Below are 23791 nucleotides of genomic sequence, written 5' to 3'. Positions count from 1 at the left end.
TAACATCCAAACAATAGTGCTTGGAGAAGGTATGCAATGAAGACCACATTGCCACTTTACAGATCTCCAATGGAGAAAGCAACTGTAACACTACCCAAGACTGGTCGATTGAGCCCTAATTTGTTTGGAAAATGGCTTATCCACATTTACATAGGCCACCATGATTACATCCTTAATCCAATGTGCCACTGTGACACGAGAAGCTGCTTTTCCCTTCTTCGCTCCCCCATGAAGTACAAAGAGACAATCTGCCTTCCAAAAACTCTTTTTTAACTTAAGGTAATGCAAAGATGTCATCTCACCTCCAAGGGACACAACATCCAAAAATCATCCTCATCTATCCAAAGACTAACAATACGGACTGATTCAAATGAAAATCCTATACAACCTTCGGCAAGGAAGGAAGGAACGGTTCCAATTTGGAGCCTGTCCAGCAGGAGTACCAGAAGAGGCTTTCGATAAGGGAGAGCTTGCAATTCTGAAATCCACCGCGCTGACCATATGGCAACCAAGAATATCATTTTCATTGTCAACAAACACCAGGAAAGCTATTGAAGGGGATGGAATGTGGGCTTGTCAGAAAGGTCAGCACCAGATTCAGGTCCCAAAGTAGTACAAGTATTTGTAGTGGCAGTCGAATATGCCTAACACCCTTCAAACAGAACTCTCTTCAAAATTCTGGGCACATCTGGATGCAAAGAAAGAAGTCCACCTTGAACTCAGCCCCTATAGCAAGCCAAGGCTTTTACCCGCATCTTTAGTGTACTAAGAACCAGCCCCTTATGTAAACCTTCTTGCAGAAATTCCAGAATCAAAGGTCACACTGCCGCTCCAGACACCAATGCTCAAAAATGCTTCATAAACGTACACACGCCAATGATGTAGAAATTTGAGCTCGCAACATAGTGCTCAACACTGCTACTGAATAACCCTGCTTCAACAGTCGAGCCCTCTCAAGGGCCAAATCGCAAGACAAAACTGATCTGGATTCTCATGGAGAACAAACCCTTGTCACAGGAGTTCTCTGCATAACAGTAGCTGGAACAGACAGCCATCGAAACACCTACAAGGTTTTCCCTTCTGGCCAATCCTGTATCAGAATATCTATGCCTGCTCTCGTGAGTTCCTCCTGCGACTGAAAGATCGATGCACCTTTGCATTTGCGCTAGTCACCATCAGATTGAGGTGACTTGATTGCAACAATGAGGTCAATTAAATGCCACCCTTGAGACTCTATTCTCTGGAATCCAAAACATGGTGGCTGAGATAATCGGCCTGCATGTTTTCTACTCTTGCTATGTGCCGACAAAGCGAAATTTTCTTCCCCTAAGAGAGAAGAAGATCCATTCCCAGGGATACCTGTGGACTTCAAGTACCCCTTTGATGGTTTATATATGCCCCCGACTTGGTGTTGTCTGACATCACTCGCACTGCCTTCCTAAGCAATCAGGGTGAGAATTCGAGAAAGGACAACAAATCGTAATGGCTTTCAGATGGTTGATGCACCAAACCACCTCCACAGGGGACTGTGCCTCCCAGCTCTTCAGGCACACGTCTGTAGTTACCACTTTCCAGACAGGGGAAATTAAATCCACCTTTCTGTTCATAGGAAGCCTGTTGTGGGAGAGGCAGACACACCCCATAATCCTGAGACAGGGGGCTCCATCGAGACAGTAAGTCATATGAGCCCTTGGCCATGGGATCACATACAAGGTCGCTAAAGTCCGAAGGTAACTCCAAACCGCAGGGTTCCGTATTACTCAAAGCCCCTTAACCTGAGACTCTAACTTCAGAATGCATTATTCCAGAAAGAACACTCAGCCTGCCTCTGTATCAAACTGTGCTAGAATTGCATCAGGTTGTGACGAATGGCTGACCACCCAACTTTACTCCTATAGCCACTGGACCACCCTTTGGGAGACCATTTGCTCTCCTGGACTGAGTTTGCACAGATTAGCCAATCGTCCAGCTACGGCTGCACCAAAATATCCATCATAACCTTGAAGAAGGTCCTCGGGACCGTAGATAGCCTGAACGGTAGCACCTGAAACTGACACCCCAATGCCGGAAACTCTGAGGAGGTTGCCAAAATGGAACATGAACATAGGCTTCTGCCAAAGACTAAAGGGGCCAGAAAACAGAAAAAAAAAACTTTTCTTTTTTTTGCTTTCTAACAACTGATGCGCAAGTTACCATGCTGGAGTGGACTACCTGCAAGAAGCCATTGATGAGCTTCAGAGGCAATGTGGAATGCAAAAGCCCTACGAGCTTTGGGATCACACCAAAATAAATAGATGAAGTAGTGCACCAGATGGTCCTGGTCTTTCAGCAGCAGAAGAATAGCCTGCAGGCCTAGTAGAAGTCTCTTTCGAGCTGCCCCTATAGCCATCCTTAACCAGGGTGAGTGGCAAGAGAGCAACCAGTGCTTGAACAAAAACTGGACCACCTGTTGAGAGCCCCAAAAGGACTCCCAATGTTGTCCGACATCGGACTGGTTCCCGGTCATAACTATCCTGCAGATTGACCACAGAGCCTCTGGAAGCACAACTCTATGGAAGAGAACCTGCTCAACCCAGGGAGGGGGAACCAAAGTTTCAACCCCAGGGCTGCCACCCCCTCCCCCCTAACAAAAATTAAGCATTATTATTATGGGGGGGGGGAGGGTTTAATACTAGAAAACATCTCTATCCCAGGATGAAATGCACAGAGGAACCAGGAAATCAAGCATGCCAAACTGTTCCTTACTGCTCTACAAAGAGAGTGAGACATGTGCTGTCACACCAGGAGCTACCCCCAAGGAAAAAAAAAATCATTTGAGGACACCTCACATACTAAATACTTGGCAGAGATATCACCCAACGTTTGAACCAGAGGACTTGGATCCGGCACCTGCAACCATTTGATTCCAGGAAAAAAGTCTCCACTGAGCCACAGGGAAAGCCTTCTACCTGAAGAAACATACACAGCGGGATTCTGGGTCAAGTAGAGACCCTGAAAACTCAAAACCTCTCCAACAATCTTACAGTCTTCCGCTGATAATCTTAAGGGAGTCAAAACTCCTCAAACCCCTCACATAGGGCCATCAGATTGCAAGCTGCTGCAAACCAGTGGACCCCCAACAAGCCTCTGCAAGATTTTTTTTTTTTTTTACGCAGCCCGCTAAAAGCTGAGGTGGACATATTGGGCCAGATTTTATAACATGCGCACGGGCATAGATTTGTTCGCGCAACCCGGCACAAACAAAGCTACGCCCGATTTTATAACATGTGCTCGCTGCCGCGCGCATGTTATAAAATTCAGGGTCGGTGCGTGCAGGGGGGTGCAAAATTGTGCAACCTGCGCGCGCCGAGCAGCCTGCCTCCGTTCCCTCCAAGGCCGCTCCAAATTCGGCCTTGGAGGGAACTTTCCTTACGCCCCCCCGCACCTTCCCCTAACTAACCCGCCCCCCCCAGCCCTAACTAAATCCCCTCCCTGACCTTTATTGAAGAAGTTACGCCTGCCTCTGGGCAGGCGTAACTTGCGCGCACCAGCTCTCCATCCCCCAGCCCGGTGGCTGTTCCGGAGGCCTCAGTTCCGCCCCCGGAACCCCCCGGGCCGGCACACTGCCCACGGCCCCGCCCCTGGAACACCCATTTTTTCAAGCCCCAGGACTTACGCGCGTCCCGGGGCTTGTGCGCGCAGGGGTAGGTTTATAACATGCGCAACCCTTTGAAAATCTACCCCATTGTGCTTAGACTAGGCAAAACTCAAAACTCCAGGACAAGAAAAACTGTCAGGACAGAGGCAATCTAGATGATCCATGCTTTTCTTCCTGGTAAAGGGGTGCTAGGGGCAATCCCTCTTGAGCCGCCCATGCCCACAGCAGTCGAACCCAGAAGGAATTTGTACCACAGAGCTCGAGGACAGTGGAACTCACAAAATGGAGTCCGTGTCCAGATTCAGTCTGTTCAGATTGCTGCCACATATAGCTAAAATCACAGTCGCGAAAACCTCCACCATGGTCATGGACATAAAACACCGGGAAACAGAAGCTGCAACCTAGAAAAGGTACATCATCTGGTACAGGGCCAGTTCATCTAAGGCCCATGGTACTGAGCACAGCGTCCTTTCATCCCTGTCTCACTCTCCCATATCTCAAGATGGCCGCCATTCCCCGCCTCTCAGGAGATACTCCTCGCAATAACAGAAAATGCATTACCCGCCAAAATGGTCCCCTTGTAATGGCACTTATAAATGCCCCTGTTCTTGCTCATGTTTACAGCTTAAAAACAGTGCAGCAATGCCCCCCAAAAAATGATGGGGTAGTGTTTCAAGATACCCACTGACACCTTCCTCTCCACTGAGGCTGCTTATATTTAAATATTTCCTTCTCCTGCTCTCATTTCTTCTTGAATTCCATGAACAAATGAAAGGGGAAGGCTCATAACTTCCCTGAAGTTTCCTCTTTGGCAGTGACTGGTCCAACTGACATGTACATTGTCAGCTCAGAAGCTCCCACACAGCTTCTTTGTTTCGATGCAGCCATGTCCTTGGAAGCAATGGTGCGCAAAGGATCAGTATCGGGTTTTCCGGACACGGAGATCACATTGTCCCCGTATGCACTCCCCCCCCCAAATCAGCCTGAGCCACGTACGGATGAAATTATGATTGTCTGTGCTGCATTCGGTGCGCAGCTAGAAGACATAACTTCCAACTTTGGCGCTTCAGTTGTTTTGAATCCACCTATTGGGGGGAGAGGAGGAGAAGGAGCATAAGGCATGAGGTTTCTACACGTCCCCAATCACAAATCCAGGTTTGTTATTACTCTGGATACAATCTAGGAAGAAATTGCTAAGCCTGGGTCAGAATGTTGTCTCTCAGACAAATCTTTCTGAGTCCTTGCAAAAATCACAATAGGAGTTTTCTGAACTTTCGATAAGATTCAGGAGGTTCAATCCAAGATTTTTTCAGTGCAAGATAATGTGGGAACATTGTCTAAGGGAAACCTGATTTTGCAGAATAAAATGGAATCTTTGGAAAACGCATTCAGACCTAAGAATATTAGATTAATAAATTTTTCTAAACAGAAATTAGTTTCTCCTATGCAAATGTTACAAAGGTATTTTTTGGAGGTTTTAAAGATTCCTGAGAATATCTTGCCTCCTATTGCCAAGGCATATTTACCGCAAACCAAGAGAGTTCTGCGTTCTGATCCTGGACTACAAAAGTCTTTAGATGTCCTCAATGTATCTGATTACTTAGAACTCTTTGCCTCTGAAGAGATTACTTTGGCTATAGACTCAGATACAGATTTGATTATGAAATTTTTTTTCAAAACAGGCTAACTCCCCTTTTGGAGTGCTGAGTTAATATCTTTCCGGATGTCGCCAAAGTAACTCATCAAAGAAGGAAGAGATTCCGCCTTTTAAGAACAGGGGTTCTGCAACATGGGCCATTATTTTGGTTAAATTTTCCTTGTAAACGTGGTTGAAATTGCGAGGATTAAAATATATATATTTTGACTCTCAACAAATTAACTAAATTTCATTTCTCAAAGGCAATTACTGAATGTTCTGTTGTGCACATCTTCTATTGGTTTATTGTTTCGTCCTGGAGTTAATACTGCCCAAGTCTAATTGTAGCTATGCAATAGGTGCCTGACTTGGCTGTTATTTCCTTTAGATTTTGTCCTCTCATTATCTGTAGCTCCCCGATTATAGTGGGCTAATGATTGATATTTTTTATTTTAATCTTTAATATTGTTACTTGAGGTTTCTGCTGTATTTCTGTACAAGATTTATTTTCTTGGATGTAATTTGTAAAACTTATAAATAAATAATTTAAAAAACAGTGCTGCAATAATAACTGTTTCCCCGAGCAGCGCTGGCACACTCTGCAGTTGCAGTCAGGCATGAACATTTTCCCATGTTCTCCAAGAGACTCTGATTCCACCAGCTTGTGTTACTGTGCTCAAATAAATGCCTCCCCATGAGGCACTAATATTATCCATAGGGTAAATCACCAGGCAAATAAAAGTTTCTTGCCACTCTCGGGCACATGTCACTCTATTCAGCTCCCAAGGCTGCAACTGTCCACAGTTATGCTATGCCTCCCACTGCTGACACCAGTGCAATTCCCAAAAAAATTAGCTCTAGAGATTTAAAATATTGGGAGACCTCCCAAGAGTTTCTGTGCTTGCCCTCAATGGCCCAAAGCCAAATGAGTATGCTTTCTCCCTGGGTATCCTTTTTGGGGTTTTTTTAAACAGAGATCAAGCTGCAGGCTGAAACAGCATGAAAAAGGATAACTGCCCCAATTTCCTTAGCCATCCACAACGAAGAGGTAACAGAGATGGGGAGAAGGAATGGAACAAGAGGCCCCAAGTACCTATACTGAGAGTCCTCAGGTCCCCGGCGGTGCTCTACTAAGTGAGGGAACCCACAGCTATCACCCCAGGAGCTGCCAAACCTCATGGCTTGGTAGTCGGATAAAAGCCAGACTCAACTAAGGGAGGGAGAAAACATTTATCACCTCAGGAGCTGCCCACCAAATTTCTCCTATTCATTCGGCCTAACCATGCCTTAGCTTCCAGCCCAGGAAGCTTGTCCATCATCTGCTGGAGACTGAGAATACTGGCAGGCTGATGTCACACTCATATAGCTCTGCCCTGACATCAATGAGTTAGTTGATCTCCATCTCCAACTGCTGGTTGGTGTGCACAACCCACTTGTGTGGACTGGCCTACCTGGATGAAGAGGAAACCCAAACTTCAATGACCATGAGGAAGCCAAGTGTTTTGTACAATGGCTTCACTAGTTTTGGCAGCTGTGTGGATTATTAGAAAACTTGGTAATAAGTCATTAAAGGGGACTTGGGTGTTGGATTTAGTCTTGTAAGAAGCATAGAATATAATATCAAGGCCTAAAATGGCCTAGTAGTGGAGATGTTAGAGGCCAGTACCTTAACAGACTATGTCCAGAATAGTGATAGGAAAGGGGTTGAAAGTTCAGATTAAAGAAATGGAGAATGGGGAACAGATGTTGGGTTGAGTATTGGAAATTATATGCCTATCTACCCAATGTGAAAGAATCACAAGTCAGCAGACAAGATAGGCCAATTTGGTCTTTTTCTGCCATCATTTTCATCATAAATGATGGCAAAAAAAGACTGAAATGGCCTATCAAGTCTGCCCAATTGCGATTCTTCCATTTTGGGTTTATGAACATATAAATTCCATTACTCAACACCAGATACTAAGTTACTATGATGCAGATATTCGGTGGCCTGGTGAGTGGGAAAGTTATCTGGATAACTGTACCCGGATATTCGGTGGCATTTGTCCAGATAAGTCTGCTGCAGAATATACCCATATAATGTTACCCAGGTATCTTCAGGATGAATATTTTTCCAACCAGACTTACCCAGCAAGCGCTGAGTAGAAGTGCTCACCAGCTAAAGTTTAGTCCCATCCCAGAAATGCCTCCATCACCACATCTTTTTATCTGGTTATATTTGTGTATGCGATGAGTTTACTCAGTCACTATTTAGCCGGGCAGCCAGGGGAGGAATTTTCAAATCTCGACTTTTATCCAGGTAATTCAGATGTTACCTGGACAAAGCCTTTTAATATCGACCTTTATGACTAAGTCCTGGAAGAGTTTTTCAAACCCCGTGCAAATCATTACTTGTATACACTTGAGTAAAATAATTTTTAGAACATTCTTAATACATAGGTCCCTAGGTACACAAAACCAGTAAATTCTTAAAAGGGAATCAGGCCACCTCCTCCTAATGAAGAAAAGAAGTTGTACTAGATTTTGGATAAAGAACTGTTTTCATCCTCTTTTTATTCTGTTCTGTTTTTAAATCTGCTTTTAGGGACAAGTTGCAGAGATATTTGTAACAAGCGGCAATATTACAATGTGATTCTTTATTTGTACAACTGAGCACATCATGATAAAAGTTGTTTAATAGCATGATTGGAGATTTTATTGTGCAAAAATATAAAAGAAAAAAACTTTTTGAAAAATGGAGCCATGATTATATCTGGCGATTGATCAATTATCATTGTTAAACATTTCGTCTTGATCTGTGCCACCATATGACTACTCCATATAATTTTCACTTGAGGTTATCCATATTTTTTTTAATTAGTTTCAGCATTTAAATCAGACTTATTAGAGGCACCAAAATCATCTCAATTTAATCAGGTTCTTGCAAATTTGGCTTTGTATCAATGTACCTTTATAATTACTCAAATTTGACATTAACAATTTTAACTATATCAAAGTGCACATTCAATATGATTTTAAATGTTAAGATTCTGGGACATACAGCATATTAACAAAATGATTCTTTACCTTTTATTTTGAACAATAAAAGGATAATACATGAAAAGTACTGCTGAAATGCCAAAGAAGTCTGCACTCGCTGTAAACAACTCCCAATATTGGAGGATTAACATAACTGGTGCAGGTAGGGCTGTATCAAAACAAGTTAGAACATATTCATGTTATGTTTCTTTTTCTAGTATACAAAGATAATTGCACTGTTTTAAACTCAATTTACAAAGCAACCTATCAGGTCCAGCTGCTTCCAGCACAGCAGATATTCTCAGAAGGCTTTCAAAAAAATCCCAGCAGTATATGGTGATGCAGAATACTGCGGCTATGAACCAGTCCCTTGCTTGTCACCTACCTGACTCCAGCAGCATCTTAGCAAACATGGGGCTCAGAGGGAATTCAGCCATTCTTACTCCAAGAGGCTCCGTAAGGCGACAATGTTTGTCCAGACCTGCAGAGAAAATGAAGCAGCATGCTGGCTATTAAACATGTTTCAGGAGCTAAAGAACAAGTGCCCCTGGATCTACTCAGTGTATGATATGCTGGAAGAGTTCATACAAAGTCATAAAATTATAAGACATTAACAAAAGCTATACCAGGTTACTCACACATTGGGAAACTGGTTGTCATTTACCCAACTCAGTCTGAATGTGGTTACTGTAGAAACCAAGACCCATGAGCAGAGAATTGAACATGCATGTTGGCAAATGCATCTTTAGCAGTTGTTGTCAAAGTTGGTCCTTGATAACGTCCAACAGGTCTAGTTTTAAGGATACCCAGAACAAATATTCATGAGATCTACAAATGTACTAATTATAAAGTTATCTTATAATCATCTGATCACCCTGAAAACCAGACCTATTAGAGTGTTTTGTGAACCACATTTGGGAATCACTGGCCTAATAGTTAGAGAGCTCTGAAATCTGACTCCTCCAATTCAATTCCCCTAACGCTTAACACATGACCTTGAACAATTCACTTAATTTGTCTGTGTGCTGTAATATTTTTGGGTCTTTGTAGCCATATTAATTATCTTGTATAAGGTTGTGTAACCTGATGGTGGTGTTGACAGAGCATTTCATGGCACGTCATACAAATTCTTATGATCACATAATTTAAACGTAATTTTGCATCCCCATTCCTTATATCCCAGAATTAAAAAACATTTAATCAGATCAAGAGGTTCCAGTAGTCATCTTGAATGGAAAGTCAACTGCAGAAGAGAAAAATTCCAACACCCCCCCTTCAGCCATTTTCTGTAGTATTTTCCCAGGATTTTAGCATTTTAGTAGGTTTGCGAAATCTGAGGTGTTGCTGTAAACAGTTGGCTCTCATCAGATTTAAAATTTATATTTTTAGGTTCTTCTGCACTTCACCACCATCTTTGCATTGCAATATCTCACAAATATTTTGTCACACAAAAATTCTGAAAACCTGAGACTTTAAAATCATATATCTTTGGACAATTCTTAGGGTTGGCCTAATAAAAGATATGGATTGATAAAACAGGAGGGTAGGCGATCTAAGAAAGCTGTGAGGGCAACACAATAAATTAGATGCCAAATGTCTGTTTAGAATCTTTATTTTGGAGACTTGCTCATCACATAAAACGTGAGTCTCCAAAATAAAGATTCTAAATGGACATTTGGCATCTAATCTAATAAAAGATATTACAACCTGCAAGGAATCACTGCTATGAAACCAGCATGCTAGCATCTGTTGTTATCTTTCTGTAAAACTGCAGCTGCCAGAGATAACAGAACTGCTTGTTCCCTATGGAGGGAGTATATATGATTGAAAATTCATTTAATTATATGCAAGGACAATCTAAACACTGCCCCCCCCCCCCCATCCTGGGAGTCCCTACTTTAACAACAGCTAAATATAGCTGCTTTATGTAACTGTGGCTATATTTAGATGTTTTGTGCAGGGCAAATTTCAAACCCAGGGATCAAGGAGTCTAATTCCATGGTAGGTGCCTTTGCAAATTGTTCTTAATATTTGGATCATAAAATGAAATATTGTTTCTTCCCAGAACTCCAGCCCTCAAAAAGCAGGGTCAAAATATATGGGTATTTTTGTTCCCACATACCTCTAGTCAATTTTCAAAGACAAATTACCTCTGTATTTTGCTGCTAATCAGCGTATTAAAATTTGCACCCCACTATGTTTAAGATCTCCTTTGGGTGCACTTTGACATGTAATTAATGCATTCATTTCAGTATTTTAAAATGTATAGCTTAACAATAGTTTCCATAAATTCTGAAAAGTTTGTTCTACTTAGTGTTAATACCCTTCACAAATCACCAACACACAGCCTTTAAAAGAAGTTTAAAAAAAAAGAACCATAAGTGGAATACACTCCAGGTTCTGCAGTCATAAAAATACATCCAAAAGGTCACAAAACATCAGACTCCTGCTTCACAATGTGTATGAATACAATTTTAAGATTGAAAACTCAGCTGGAACATGAAACTAAAATATACCGATGAAAGTGTCACTTCTCACCCCCTAAAGCGTAGAGCAGTTCCAAAGCTTGAACCATTGACTGTGCAGGCGGGGGCTGTGAAAAACAAAACACCACACAGATCCCTCAGTGAACAACTGTTATTTATTCCCATACTGTCTACAGTAAGAGACACATGGTAACTGTTGCCGAATTCTAGTCCAGGATGACATCAGGTAAACAGATGAATGCTGGTACTGCTACTGCACAGCTCAAGTATGGATCCTGACACTAACAACCACATACACTTTTTCCTTCTAAAAGAAAAAGGAGGCTCTAAGGAACTGTGCTCAAGCCTCCTAAGAGTTTTAAAAAATGGCCTAAATTCATGCTGGTGGGATTATTATATTCTGCTGATAGACCTGTGCTGGAGAAAGCAGACACCCCTGTTGAAAAAAAAAAAAAAGAAAGAAAAGAAAATGTGGCATATAACAATATAAGGCAGGGGATACTCAACCCCAGTGACCACATATCTGGTATTCAATATATTTCAATGAAGATTCAGAAAATATTAGAGATGTGATTCAGCTGAACCTTTCGATTTGGCCTTCGTTATCGGCCCGCCGTGGGAAATTTTGGTTTCCCGCGGTTTGGGACTTTTTTTTTTTTTTTTGGCCACCCCGACTTTCGGGATAGTGCGCGCGCTAACCCCAAAAAAATGAATTTTCCCAAATTTTCGGGAAAATTTGCTTTGTTTTTCGGGGTTGCAGAAACAGGACGAATTAGACAATTTCGTTGAAATTGTCTAATTCATCCCAGACGAATGCACATCTCTAGAAAATATACCTGTATATATATTTGGTCTGAGAACTTAACCGATTTACACAGTTCAATTACCCTAAAACCAGACTTTACAGACCACAGGTGAATACCTCTGCTAACAGACATAACAATGAATTGTACATGCAGGAGATCAAATCAAGAGGTGAGCACTCACAGACAGGAAGTGAAACCTCAGCACGTTTTCTATACCCAGAGCTTTGAGCTGCAGAATCACAGGAGCCAGGTTACTGCGCTGCATCTCTGGGACGGTGGACAGTGGCAGCTTCCTGAAATCTTCCTCTGGTGGACAGAAAAGGTAAAGCTCACTTAACCAAGTCTACACCATCTATCTCACCCCTCGTTCAAATCCAAGACAATCAAGAGTTGCAGACTGTGCAGAATCTGTTTCAGTATCATGGGTCAGACCATCGTTCTTAAAATTATAGACAGCTTGTAAATGCTTAAAAACGATAAAGGAAATTTGTACTTTTTGTAATCACTTCTGAGGTAATTTTAAAAGGAGTTACATGTGTAAATGTAACATACTATCATAGCAATTTTAAAAAGCCATTTACGTACAGAATGCGCACTTACATGTGAATATCCTATGGACAATACAATGGCACATATTGTAGCAATTTTCAAAAGCCTACTTACACAGGTAAAGTGTAATTACATGTGTAAAACCCAATGTATAAATGCTTTTTAAAATCAGGCCCTTTGTGAATATAACACGACATATTCCACTTTGTAAATATGACAGGAAAATTGGTTCTTGCATGCTATTTTTTGCTCCTGTAGTACCATGGATCAGTCCAGACTACTGGGTTTTGCCTCCCCTCCAGAAGATGGAGACAGACAAAGCTTTACTGACACTGCCTCATAACACGAGGTGCCACCTGCAGTCCCTCAGTACTGATATGTACCCAAACCAAAACAGAAACACATACCAATACAATATCGAAATAACATTCCAGGACAGATAAATTCCCGAGGACTGTCTCTGGGTACCACCTAAAGCCCTAATAGGCTTCTGAAATGAGAGCGTGAAGGAAAAGACCCTTTCCCTTTCGGCTTATCTTCAGGCAATTTATGATCCTTATTCTCCCTAAGAAGTTTGATCATTTCCTCTAAGTCCTGACCAAAAAGCAACTTTAAAAGGTAACATTCCCAGCTAAGACTTGGATGAAACATCCGCCAACCAATTCCTCAACCAGAGGAGTCACCGGGCTAAAGCCGCCTACATCATGGTCCTGGATGAAGTCCTGATGAGGTCATATAATGCATCAGCTCCATAGGCTACCACAGCTTCCAGCCACTCTGCCTCAAAGTCAGACAAGGTCTTGTCCACTTGCAACTGCTGCAGCCAGCGCAGGTCTGCCCTCAGCATAAAACCTCTGCACACCACCGCTTGAATGCCAAGGCGAGACACCTAAAAAATCCTCTTGAGGTAAACTTCCAGTTTCCTATCCAGAAGGTCCTTCAGAGCTTTAGAACCAGCCACCAGAATGGTCGGTTTTTTTAGGAACAGCCAAGACCAATGTATCCATTTTTAGGACCTTCAGGAGCTCAGGCATATCCTCTGGCAAAGGATAGCAAATGTTGCTTACCTGTAATAGGTATTCTCACAGGACAGCAGGATGTTAGTCCTCACATATGGGTGACATCATCAGGATGGAGCCCAATCACGGAAAACTTCTGTCAAAGTTTCCAGAACTTTGACTGGCCCCTACTGGGCATGCCCAGCATGGCACTAACCCTGCAGCCAGCAGGGGTCCCCCTTCAGTCTTATTTGAAAGCTATAGGCAGTGCCGAAAAATAAAATAACAAAACGTTACGAATCCAACACAGCGGGGCGGCGGGCGGGTTTCGTGAGGACTAACATCCTGCTGTCCTGTGAGAACACCTGTTACAGGGTAAACAACATTTGCTTTCTCACAGGACAAGCAGGATGGTAGTCCTCACATATGGGTGAGTACCGAGCATGCACCAAATGTACCCAAATGCGTGCAGGCGGCACAACAACTGAGGTGGAATTTGGTAGAGGGCATCCTGAACCCCACCGGGCAGGTGGAAGGGTGTTGGTACGTCACGAAAACAGGTTATGCAGGACAGACTGGCCGAAGATGGAATCTTGTCTTCCAGCTTTGTCCAAGCAATAGTGGGCTGCGAAAGTATGGAGGGTACTCCAGGTGGCAGCCCTGCAAATATCAGGAAGCGGCACCGATTGAAGGTGTGCTACTGAAGTTGCCATGGCCCTCACAGAGTGTGCTTTAACACGGTCATGAAAAGGAATACTTGCACGCTGATAGCAAAAAGATATGCAGTCCGCTAACCAGGAGGAGAGAGTCTGCTTACCCACAGGCTGCCCTAATTTGTTGGGGTGGAACGAGACGAATAACTGAGTGCTCGTCCTGTGGGCAACTGTACAGTCTAGATAAAAAGCTAGAGCCTGTTTGCAGTCAAGGGTATGCAGAGCCTGTTCCCCTGGATTGGAATGGGGCCTGGGAAAGAAGGTAGGTAGTATGATGGATTGATTAATGTGAAACTCCGAAACTACCTTAGGTAAAAATTTAGGGTGAGTGCGGAGTACCGCCCGGTCCTGCAGGAGTTTAGTGTAAGGCGGATAGGTAACTAAGGTCTGTAACTCACTAACCCTGCGAGCTGAAGTGATAGCCAAAAGGAAAATCACTTTCCATGTAAGATGTTTTAGGTCACAGGAGTGAAGAGGCTCGAATGGTGGTTTCATGAGCCGACAGAGAACAAGATTAAGGTCCCAAGAAGGAGCCGGAGGATGTATAGGCAGCTTGATGTGGAGCAAGCCCTTCCAAAAGCGTGTTACGAGGGGTTGTACCGAAATAGGGACATCCCCGACACCTTTATGGAAGGCGGTCACTGCACTGATATGCATTCTGATGGAAGATGTCTTTAGACCTGACTCTGACAAATGCCAGAGATAGTCCAAAAACTGTGGGATTAGACAGGAAAAGGGATCAAGGGACTGAGAGGTGCACCATGATGTGTACCTTTTCCATTTATAGGAGTAAGATTTTCTCGTGGAAGGCTTCCGTGAAGCAATCAAGACACGTGAAACTGGATCTGAAAGGTTAAGTGGCTGAAGAATTAACCTTTCAACATCCATGCCGTCAGAGACAAGGCCTGAAGATTGGGATGGCGCAGGCACCCGTCATTCTGAGTTATCAGGAGCGGGTCCTTTCCCAAGGGAATGTGCCTGCGGATGGAGAGATCCTGGAGTATGGGAAACCACACTTGGCGTGGCCAGTGAGGTGCTATCAGGATCATGGTTCTCTTGTCCTGACGTAGCTTCACTAGGGTCTTCGAGAGAAGAGGAAGTGGAGGGAATGCATAGAGTAGACCGGTTGCCCACAAAAGGGAGAATGCATCTCTGGGCTGAGAGCCTTTGCTGCGAATGAGGGAGCAGTAGTTGTCAACTTTGTGGTTCTGAGGGGATGCAAAGAGATCAGTCTGAGGATATCCCTATTGTTGGAAGATTGAGGCCGCTACCGAGGGGTTGAGAGACCACTTGTGCGGTTGGAAGACGCAACTTAGCTTGTCTGCCAGTACATTGTCTACTCCTGGCAAGTAGGTGGCCTTGAGGTACATCGAGTGGGAGAGAGCTTCCTCCCAAATCTGCGCAGCTTCCTGAGACAGAAGGAAGGAGCCTGTGCCTCCCTGTTTGTTGATGTACCACATGGCCACCTGGTTGTCCGTCTAAATCAGTATGACCTGATTTGATAGGCGATCCTGAAAAGCCCTGAGAGCATATCGCATTGCTCGAAGCTCCAGGAAATTTATTTGGTGTTTGGCTTCCTCTAGAGACCAAGACCCTTGTGTCTGCAAATCGTCCACGTGGGCTCCCCACCCGAGGTTGGCAGCGTCGGTGGTGAGAATGACTTGAGCATCTGGTAATTGAAAGGGCAGTCCCCGGAGGAGATTGAACTGATCTTGCCACCAGGCCAGAGACAGACGGAGTGGGTTGGTGATGTGGACAATGGTCGACAGGGGCTGAACAGCTTGAATCCATTGTGACCTCAGAGTCCAATGCATGAGTCTCATGGCCAGACGGGCCATTGGAATAACATGGACTGAGGATGCCATGTGTCCCAGAAGGACAAGGAATTGGCGAGCTGTTGCTGTTTGCTGATACTGCAACTGGTAAGCTAGAAATACGAGTGTCAGCGCTCGTTGTCGAGGTAGGAAAGCTTTTGCCTGCAAAGTGCCCAAGTCTGCCCCAATGAATGACAAGGTTTGAGATGGGACTAAAAAGGATTTTTCGTAATTGACAAGAAATCCTAGAGAAATCAGAGTGCAAAGAGTGAAATCGAGGGACGACCGAGCAGTTTGCTGGGTTGGAGCCCTGATTAACCAGTCGTCTAGATAGGGGTAGACGTGAACACCTTCTTTCTTGAGGAAAGCTGCGACAACCACGAGACATTTGGTAAATATTCGTGGTGCAGACGCTAGGCCAAACGGGAGCACTCGGTATTGATAGTGCTTGGGGCCTACTAAAAACCTCAGGTACTTGCGGTGAGATGGAGTTATCGCAATGTGTGTGTATGCGTCCTGGAAGTCCAGAGAGCAGAGCCAGTCTCCTCTTTGTAGAAGAGGTAGAAGCGATCCCAAGGTTACCATCTTGAACTTTTCCCGCTGGAGGTACTTGTTGAGAGCACTTAGGTCCAGAATTGGACGTACTCCTCCTGATTATTTGGGGATCAGAAAGTACCGGGAATAGAACCCTAGGTCTTGCTGCGAATATGGAACGGGTTCTATTGCTCTTGACTGGAGAAGGAGGGAGACCTCTTGATCCAGAAGAATGGAGTGTTCGGAAGTTCTCCATGTCTGTAGAGGTGGGGAGTCCAGTGGCAGGGCGAGAAAGTTCAGGTGGTAACCCTGAGCAATGATTGCCAGTACCCATTGGTCGGTTGTGACTGACTGCCACATGTTGTGAAAGTGGCACATTCGACCTCCCACTGGTATGCTTGGCAGAGGAATCCGGCTGCTGCTCTCCAAGCAGAAGTCAAAAACCGGAAGCAGGTCCTGGCTGGGGAGCTGCTTGTGGCTTTTGCTTTCGGGCTTGGCGAGGCTGAGGCTTTTGATAAGGTCTCATAGTTCGGGACCTTGCTGGTGGTGAATAGGCCTTCCTTGGACAGTAGAACGACTTCTTAGAGTCCTTCCTGAAGGGCTGTCTTAAAGAGAAGTCTGAAGGCATTGAGGAGAGCTGTTTAAGGGTCTCATGATGGTCTTTTAATTTAGCAACCATTCGTTGGATCTGTTCACCAAACAGATTGTCTCCTACACATGGTAGGTTAGACAGCCGGTCTTGTACTTCTGGGCGAAGGTCAGATTTAAGCCAGGCCCAATGTCTTGCCGAAATGGCAGCTGCAGACACTCTGGTAGAGGTGTCAAATATATCATAAGATGTTCGAATCTCATGTTTTCCTGCCTCAAATCCTTTGTTGACAAGGGTTTGTAGCTGGTCTTGGAATTGTTCAGGGAGGGACTCAGAAAGGTCCTGTATCTTTTTGAAGATGACCCTATTATATTGGGTCATATAAAGCTGGTAAGCAGCAATTCTGGAGATGAGCATGGCCCCTTGGAACACTCTTCGACCAATGTTGTCTAGGAACTTTTGTTCCTTAGCAGGTGGGGTAGATGAGTGAGGTTTCAACCTTTTTGCTCTCTTTTGAGCCGACTCTACCACAACTGAGTGGTGGTCGAGCTGGGATTTTTGAAAACCTGGGGCTGATTGCACTAAGTAAGTAGTGTCAGCCTTTCTGTGTACTGGAGCAATTGATCCAGGATTTCCCCAGTTCTTTTTCAGGAGATCCAGAAGAACTTGGTGAATGGGTATAGAGGTAATTACCTTTGGTGCATCCAGGAATTGGAGTAACTCCATCATCTGGTGCCTGTCATCCTGTTCCGTCTGAAGTTGAAAGGGAACCAACTCAGACATTTCCTTCACAAAATTTATGAAAGAGAGGTCCTCTGGAGGAGAATGCTTCCTACTTTCAGTGGGAGAAACATAGAAACATAGAAACATAGAAATGACGGCAGAAGAAGACCAAATGGCCCATCCAGTCTGCCCAGCAAGCTTCCCTCATTTTTTCTCTCATACTTATCTGTTTCTCTTAGCTCTTGGTTCTATTTCCCTTCCACCCCCACCATTAATGTAGAGAGCGGTGATGGAGCTGCATCCAAGTGAAATATCTAGCTTGATTAGTTAGAGGTAGTAGGGGTAGTAACCGCCGCAATAAGCAAGCTACACCCATGCTTATTTGTTTTTACCCAGATTATGTTATACAGCCCTTATTGGTTGTTTATCTTCTCCCCTGCCGTTGAAGCAGGGAGCTATGCTGGATATGCGTGAGGTATCAGTTTTTTTCTTCTCCCCTGCCGTTGAAGCAGAGAGCTATGCTGGATATGCATCGAAAGTGAAATATCAGGCACATTTGGTTTGGGGTAGTAACCGCCGTAACAAGCCAGCTACTCCCCGCTTTGTGAGTGTGAATCCTTTTTTCTTCTCCCCTGCCGTTGAAGTTATGCTGGATATGCGTGAAGTATCAGTTTTTTCTTTTCCCCTGCCGTTGAAGCAGAGAGCTATGCTGGAAATTCGTGATGTATCAGTCTTTCTCCCATGCCGTTGAAGCAGAGAGCCATGCTGGATATGCGTCGAGAGTGAAGTATCAGGTACATTTGGTTTGGGGTAGTAACCGCCGTAACAAGCCAGCTATTCCCCGCTTTGTGAGTGCGAACCCTTTTTTCTTCTCCCCTGCCGTTGAAGCAGAGAGCTCTGCTTCAACGGCAGGTGTAGGTAAGTCATCGTTGTCTGTTGAAGTATCATCACCCCAAGTGTCATAAGGGTCAACAGACTGACCTGTAGGACGAGAAGGAGGTTCGATACCTGAAGGCCCCGGGCGAGGCTCCAAGAAAATCGGCATGGCATGGAAGGCATCGGCGCCGGCATCGAAGGCATCGATGGTGCTGATGGACGAATTGGCGGCGAGGGAAGAATTGGCATCGATGGCTGAGACAAAACTCCCGATGGAGGAATGCGAAATGGTGTTTCTCCTCCTGATGAAGCTGTCAACGGGGAGAGCACCGGAGCCATCGGAGACCCGGGATCCATCGGTGGAAAGGTGGCCATCAGCGCCTCCATCCGGGATAGCAGCGGTGCCAGCGCTGCGGGAATCGGGTCGATGACTGGTTCCACAGCCGGTGCCGGTGTTGGAGGAACCTGGAGACGTTGCATCGCCTTGTCGATGGCCTCCTGAACCAGCCGGTCCAATTTTTCTCGGAGACCTGGAGCAATTAGCCCCGGCTCCGGAACAGAAGAGGGAGGCAGAGGCACAGTCGGAGGGACCATCTTTACAGGCGGAATCGCGACTCCCAAACCCCGAACGGGTGAGGGTGGCCTCAATGACCCGGTCGCAGGAAGAGTCGGTGCCTTTCCTGGACGGGGCTTCTTCGACGGTGGCGCGGTCGATGATTTCACTCCCTCGACGGTCCGAGTCTTACGATGTCGATGGCGATGTTTTTCCCTGCGATCCCCTCGATCTTGAGGGGGGAGTAGAGGGTGTCGACGGCCATGAAGACATCGATGGCGGTCGTTCACCGGTTGGTGGTCGATGCTGGCGCGAAGTCGACGGTGCCGGTTCCGAAGACGTCGATGCGATGGACGGTGTCGGGGTCTGAGCACAGAAGAGGAGTTCCATTTTCTCCATTCTGGCCTTGTGACCCTTAGGTGTCATAAGGGCACATTTAGTTCAAGTCAGGACATCTTGCTCACGGCCTAAACACATTACACAGACTCTATGGGGGTCTGTGATAGACATGGTGCGAGTACAGTCTGGGTACTGACGAAACCCTGACGCCATGGCCATAGAAAAAATTGAGCCGCGGTGCGGTCGACGGCCAGTAGGCCACAAGGGCCAAACTCGATGGTAATCGACGGAAAACGGTAAAAAAAACTTACCGGAGTACCACGGCTAGAGAAAAGTTAGAGGAGGGACCCCTGTGGGGCAATTTAACTGTAGATAATTCCGTGAGGAAAATTCCTGTCAGGAATCTCTTCAGAGCTCCTAAACCGCGAGGCTACTGCTGCACGGATAAAAAAGACTGAAGGGGGACCCTGTTGGCTGCAGGGTTAGTGCCATGCTGGGCATGCCCAGTAGAGGCCAGTCAAAGTTCTGGAAACTTTGACAGAAGTTTTCCGTGATTGGGCTCCATCCTGATGATGTCACCCATATGTGAGGACTACCATCCTGCTTGTCCTGTGAGAAACAACTTATCCATGGCTCTGCTAACCTTCAAGCCAGTCTCAGGGGTATCCCACTCCCTAAATACCAACTTCTTGACTGACTTGTGGAAGGGAAAAGATCTTGTCGGACCTTGGAGGCCATCCATGACCAGGTCCACTTCTTCCTGATCAGATTCCTCTCGCGGGATCTTTATACCCAATTCTTCCATAATAGCAGGTATCAGGGGACAGATTTCCTCCTTGTGGAAGAGCCATACCACCTTGGGATTATCCCCTTCCACAGCCGGTTTTGTTGCCCACGCCTGATCTGGATCCTGTTTCACCAAGGAACTGTCTCCGGCGGGTCCTGCGCCTGCGGATCCTTGCCTTCTGAACCCTCAGAGGAGCTCTCTGTGGCGATCATCGGTACCAGGGCCCCTGGGACTCGCCAAACCCTCATAGCCCCACAGCCCAAGAAAGTCTAGCCCTCTTTGCCGGCCTTGGTTGCACCGACACCCCCTGCTTAGTTCTACGCTGCCCTGCGGCTTTCCTGGCCTTGTAAGCTCTGTGAAGCAACAGGACAAAATCAGAAGAAAACGTAGAAGAGTCATCTGACTCCTCCAGGAGATCCTACGTGTCTTGGCCTGCCCAGGTGGTCCTAACCACTGGGGATAAAAGAGGAGGGAATTCCCCCTCTCCCTCTGCGATCTGCATAGCTGCGAATGTGGACAAATTGGGCGTCATTCCCACACTTATCGGGCAATGGTCGTCCACAGGCTGCATCGCTTAAGACAGCCTCCCAGGCTCGCGGCGCCTGGTCAAAGTTGTTGCGACCATCAACGAGGTGTCCTCTCCCCCGCAGAGGCACCAGGAGCATCAGCCTTTGCACGTCCCCACAAACCGCACACAGCTCAACCCACATGGCATTAAAACAAGGCGCCAAACCGCGACAATTAATAGCTGCCGGAGGGACCAGAGAATAAAGGCAGACACGCCTGATCGCCTATAAGGAGGAGTCAGATTAAGCGCTTGCCGTCCTACAGCAATTCCACAACTCTTTTTCCCCTTATTTTTTTTTTTTTAAACTTTAATCAGGCTGAAAATGGCCAGAGAAAAGGCAACAAAAACACTTCCCTGTAAAAACAAAAGACTGGCATTAGGCTCTGTCCGTCCTCCAGGGCGAGGGAACTGGGACCGCCAGTTTTCTGCCCTTTCCGGCGATGAAAGACCCAGCAATAAAGGGTCCCCAACCCCCTGTTCATCTGCCTCAAGACCAGGGGGGATGGCCCCCACCAAGAGCTAGTAACCCCCTGGGAGGCAATCTCTTCTTGCTCTTTTAGTCTTTTTCTTTTTTAATTAATCTCAGACTGCAAGGTTTTGCACCTCCACATTCTGCTGGAGACAAAGAAATACTGAGGGACTGCGGGTGGCACCTCGTATTATGTGGCAGTGTCAACAAAACTTTCTCTGTCTCCATCTGCTGGAGGGGAGGCAAAACCCAGGAATCTGGACTGATCTCGGTACGTACAAGGAAACTGTATATTTATTTATTTAGGCATTTTTATATACCGACATCCGTTTGCACATCGTATCGGTTTACATAGAACAAAAACAGTGTCGCCGTAACGACAGGCAGAGCTTTTACAGGGAACAAAAAACTATAGCAAGAGGCTAAATATGGGATAACTCGATACAATATTTTCATAATACAGATTAACTGGGTACAGAGTTATATACCACTATCTATCTACTACTGACACAAAAAGACTATGTCGCCAGGAACAGGCTGAGCAATTTCTGCCTTTATGCCATTGTAGCTCCAATTCTCCCAAAGAAAAGCAGGACTAAAAGTCCATGCATGCAACAGGGCAAAAACAAAAAACCTGGTCCAGACTGGTTTGGTTTGTCCCTTATAATACAGAAGTCTAAGGTAATCTTATAGTAACAATTCTTTTTTTAAAAATTACAAAAAAGATATCTATTGTCAGAAAGCAAGGTAAGTAACAGTCCCAGCAGGACCAGTGCTTCCATTAGGCAATCTAGGCAGTCACCAAGAACACCAAAATTTTGGGGGTGACAAAATTCCCATCAGCATAAGACCAGAGATATGCTGTGCCAGAGCCAATAAAACCAAAGAAGGGAGTGCTGTGCCGGTGCCACTGCCGCTGGTTTAAGGGAGCACTGTGCTGAAGGTGAGTTAAGGGAGGAGGGTACATGACCGAAGATTCACCTAGGGCACCAAATACTCTGGCCCTGAGTCCCAGTATACTGTACCATGGCAGAATGTGTCCCACCATTTCTGTCCTTCACTCCTGCATTCTATTCATTTTAAAGGACCATGATCATACTGCTTTTGTGGCTCATTTCATAGTGTAGAACTTGAAGAAATGTACAGTTTGACTTAAAAAAATCATATAGCACCAATAGTGCTGACCAGTTAAGGAATGGAAGTTTACAGGAAGGAATACTCTTTATTGTAAAAATAAGAAACAACCCATTTGAGTGCTTACTACAGAATAACACTTGGCTTTCTAGGTGCTCATGACACTCATTATTGCAAAAATCTAACAGGCCTATACAATAAGAGGTGTAGGAGAGCCGGCGTCACGAGTCAAGCACCCGCTCTCCCGACGCGCACCCAGGCACCTGGCCGCACATTTTACTTTCAGTATTCCGAGCAAATAACTAATAAGCTCATCAACATGTATTTGCATGTGATGAGCGCTATTAGTTTCGGGGGGATGAGGGCGGGGGGGGGGGGGGGGGTGTTGGCCGCGCATTTTCCACGCACTATTACTACCCCTTACAATATAAGGGGTAATAATAGCACGGCCAAATGGGGGCTAAACTGTGCACTCAGCCGAGCACACCGTTCTGTATCGGCCTGTAAATGGGAGACATCCTCCAAGAAATGTATGGAACTGAATACAGAGAAGCCCTGATGCTGAGAGCAAAACAAAGTAGGAAGATAAGGCTACCAACAGAGACACAAAACAGTGGAGAGGTTAATTTGCTTTTACTACAAGGACAGGCAATTAGGTACATATAGTTGTGCTCATAAGTTTACATACTCCTGGCAGAATTTGTAAGATGTATAGCATTTTAAAAAAACACATGACTGATCAGACAAAACACGCTTGTTATTTTAATGTGTTTCAAATTAAACTATTATGCATTACAAAATAGCACAATCATTACACAAACCATAACACTAAGGGAAATAATAAAATAGTCCTTTTTAAATGTTTGCATAACCTTCAATATTTGGGCTGATAATACACACTCAAGTTCTTATGTTCTTAAGTTGACACATTCAAGTTGAGATGGCAATGAAGCATAGGTATCCACACATGTGCCTTGTGTGATTGTAATTAGTGTCTGTGTATAAATAGTCAATTAGCTTCTTAGCTCTTGAGAAATCCTTGTGCATTTCATCCAGGGCTGCACTGACTTTAGTAGTTACTGAAGCATGGGGAAAGCAAAAGAACTATCAAAGGATCTACAAGCAAAAGTAGTTCAACTTCATAAATCAGGAAAAGGATATAAGAAGATATCCAAAGATTTAAAAAATGCCAATCAGTACTGTTCAAACTCTGATCAAGAAGTGGAAAATTATGGGTTTTGTTAATACCAAGGTAGAGCAAGAAAGATTTCAGACACAATTGCCAGGAAAATTTGTTGGGATACAAAGAAAAACCCACAAGCAATTTCTACTGAAATACAGGTTTCTCTGAAACAAAGTTGTGCAAGCTGAAACACCCACACCATAAGGAGATACTCTGAACAAAAATGGGCTGCATGGTAGAGTTGCCAGAAAAAAGCCATTGCTGCATCAACGCCCCAAAACAGCCTGCTTACAACATGCCAAACAGCACTTAGAGAAGCCTCAAAACTTCTAGAACAAAATAATTTGGAGTGATGAGACCAAAATTGAACTTTATGGTC

The 23791-nt window shown here is 44.9% G+C and overlaps 1 protein-coding gene across 2 annotated transcripts in view; it reads right to left on the bottom strand.

Moving 5' to 3' along the window:
- The window catches only part of DHX35 (DEAH-box helicase 35), a 179578-nt gene that overhangs the window by 35663 nt on the left and 120124 nt on the right, over positions 1–23791 (bottom strand). For both annotated transcript variants that reach the window (XM_029612952.1, XM_029612951.1), the window contains exons 13-15: positions 11765–11889; positions 10830–10884; positions 8677–8772 (exon numbers count right to left, since the gene is read on the bottom strand). In XM_029612952.1, the coding sequence (XP_029468812.1) occupies positions 8677–8772; positions 10830–10884; positions 11765–11889 (276 nt within the window). The remainder of the gene's footprint in view (positions 1–8676; positions 8773–10829; positions 10885–11764; positions 11890–23791) is intronic.

The sequence above is a fragment of the Rhinatrema bivittatum genome, chromosome 8 (assembly GCF_901001135.1).
Source record: "Rhinatrema bivittatum chromosome 8, aRhiBiv1.1, whole genome shotgun sequence".
Lineage (NCBI taxonomy): Eukaryota > Metazoa > Chordata > Amphibia > Gymnophiona > Rhinatrematidae > Rhinatrema > Rhinatrema bivittatum.
Note: the sequence above shows the minus strand (reverse complement) of the source record. Positions and strands in the feature narration are given on the sequence as shown.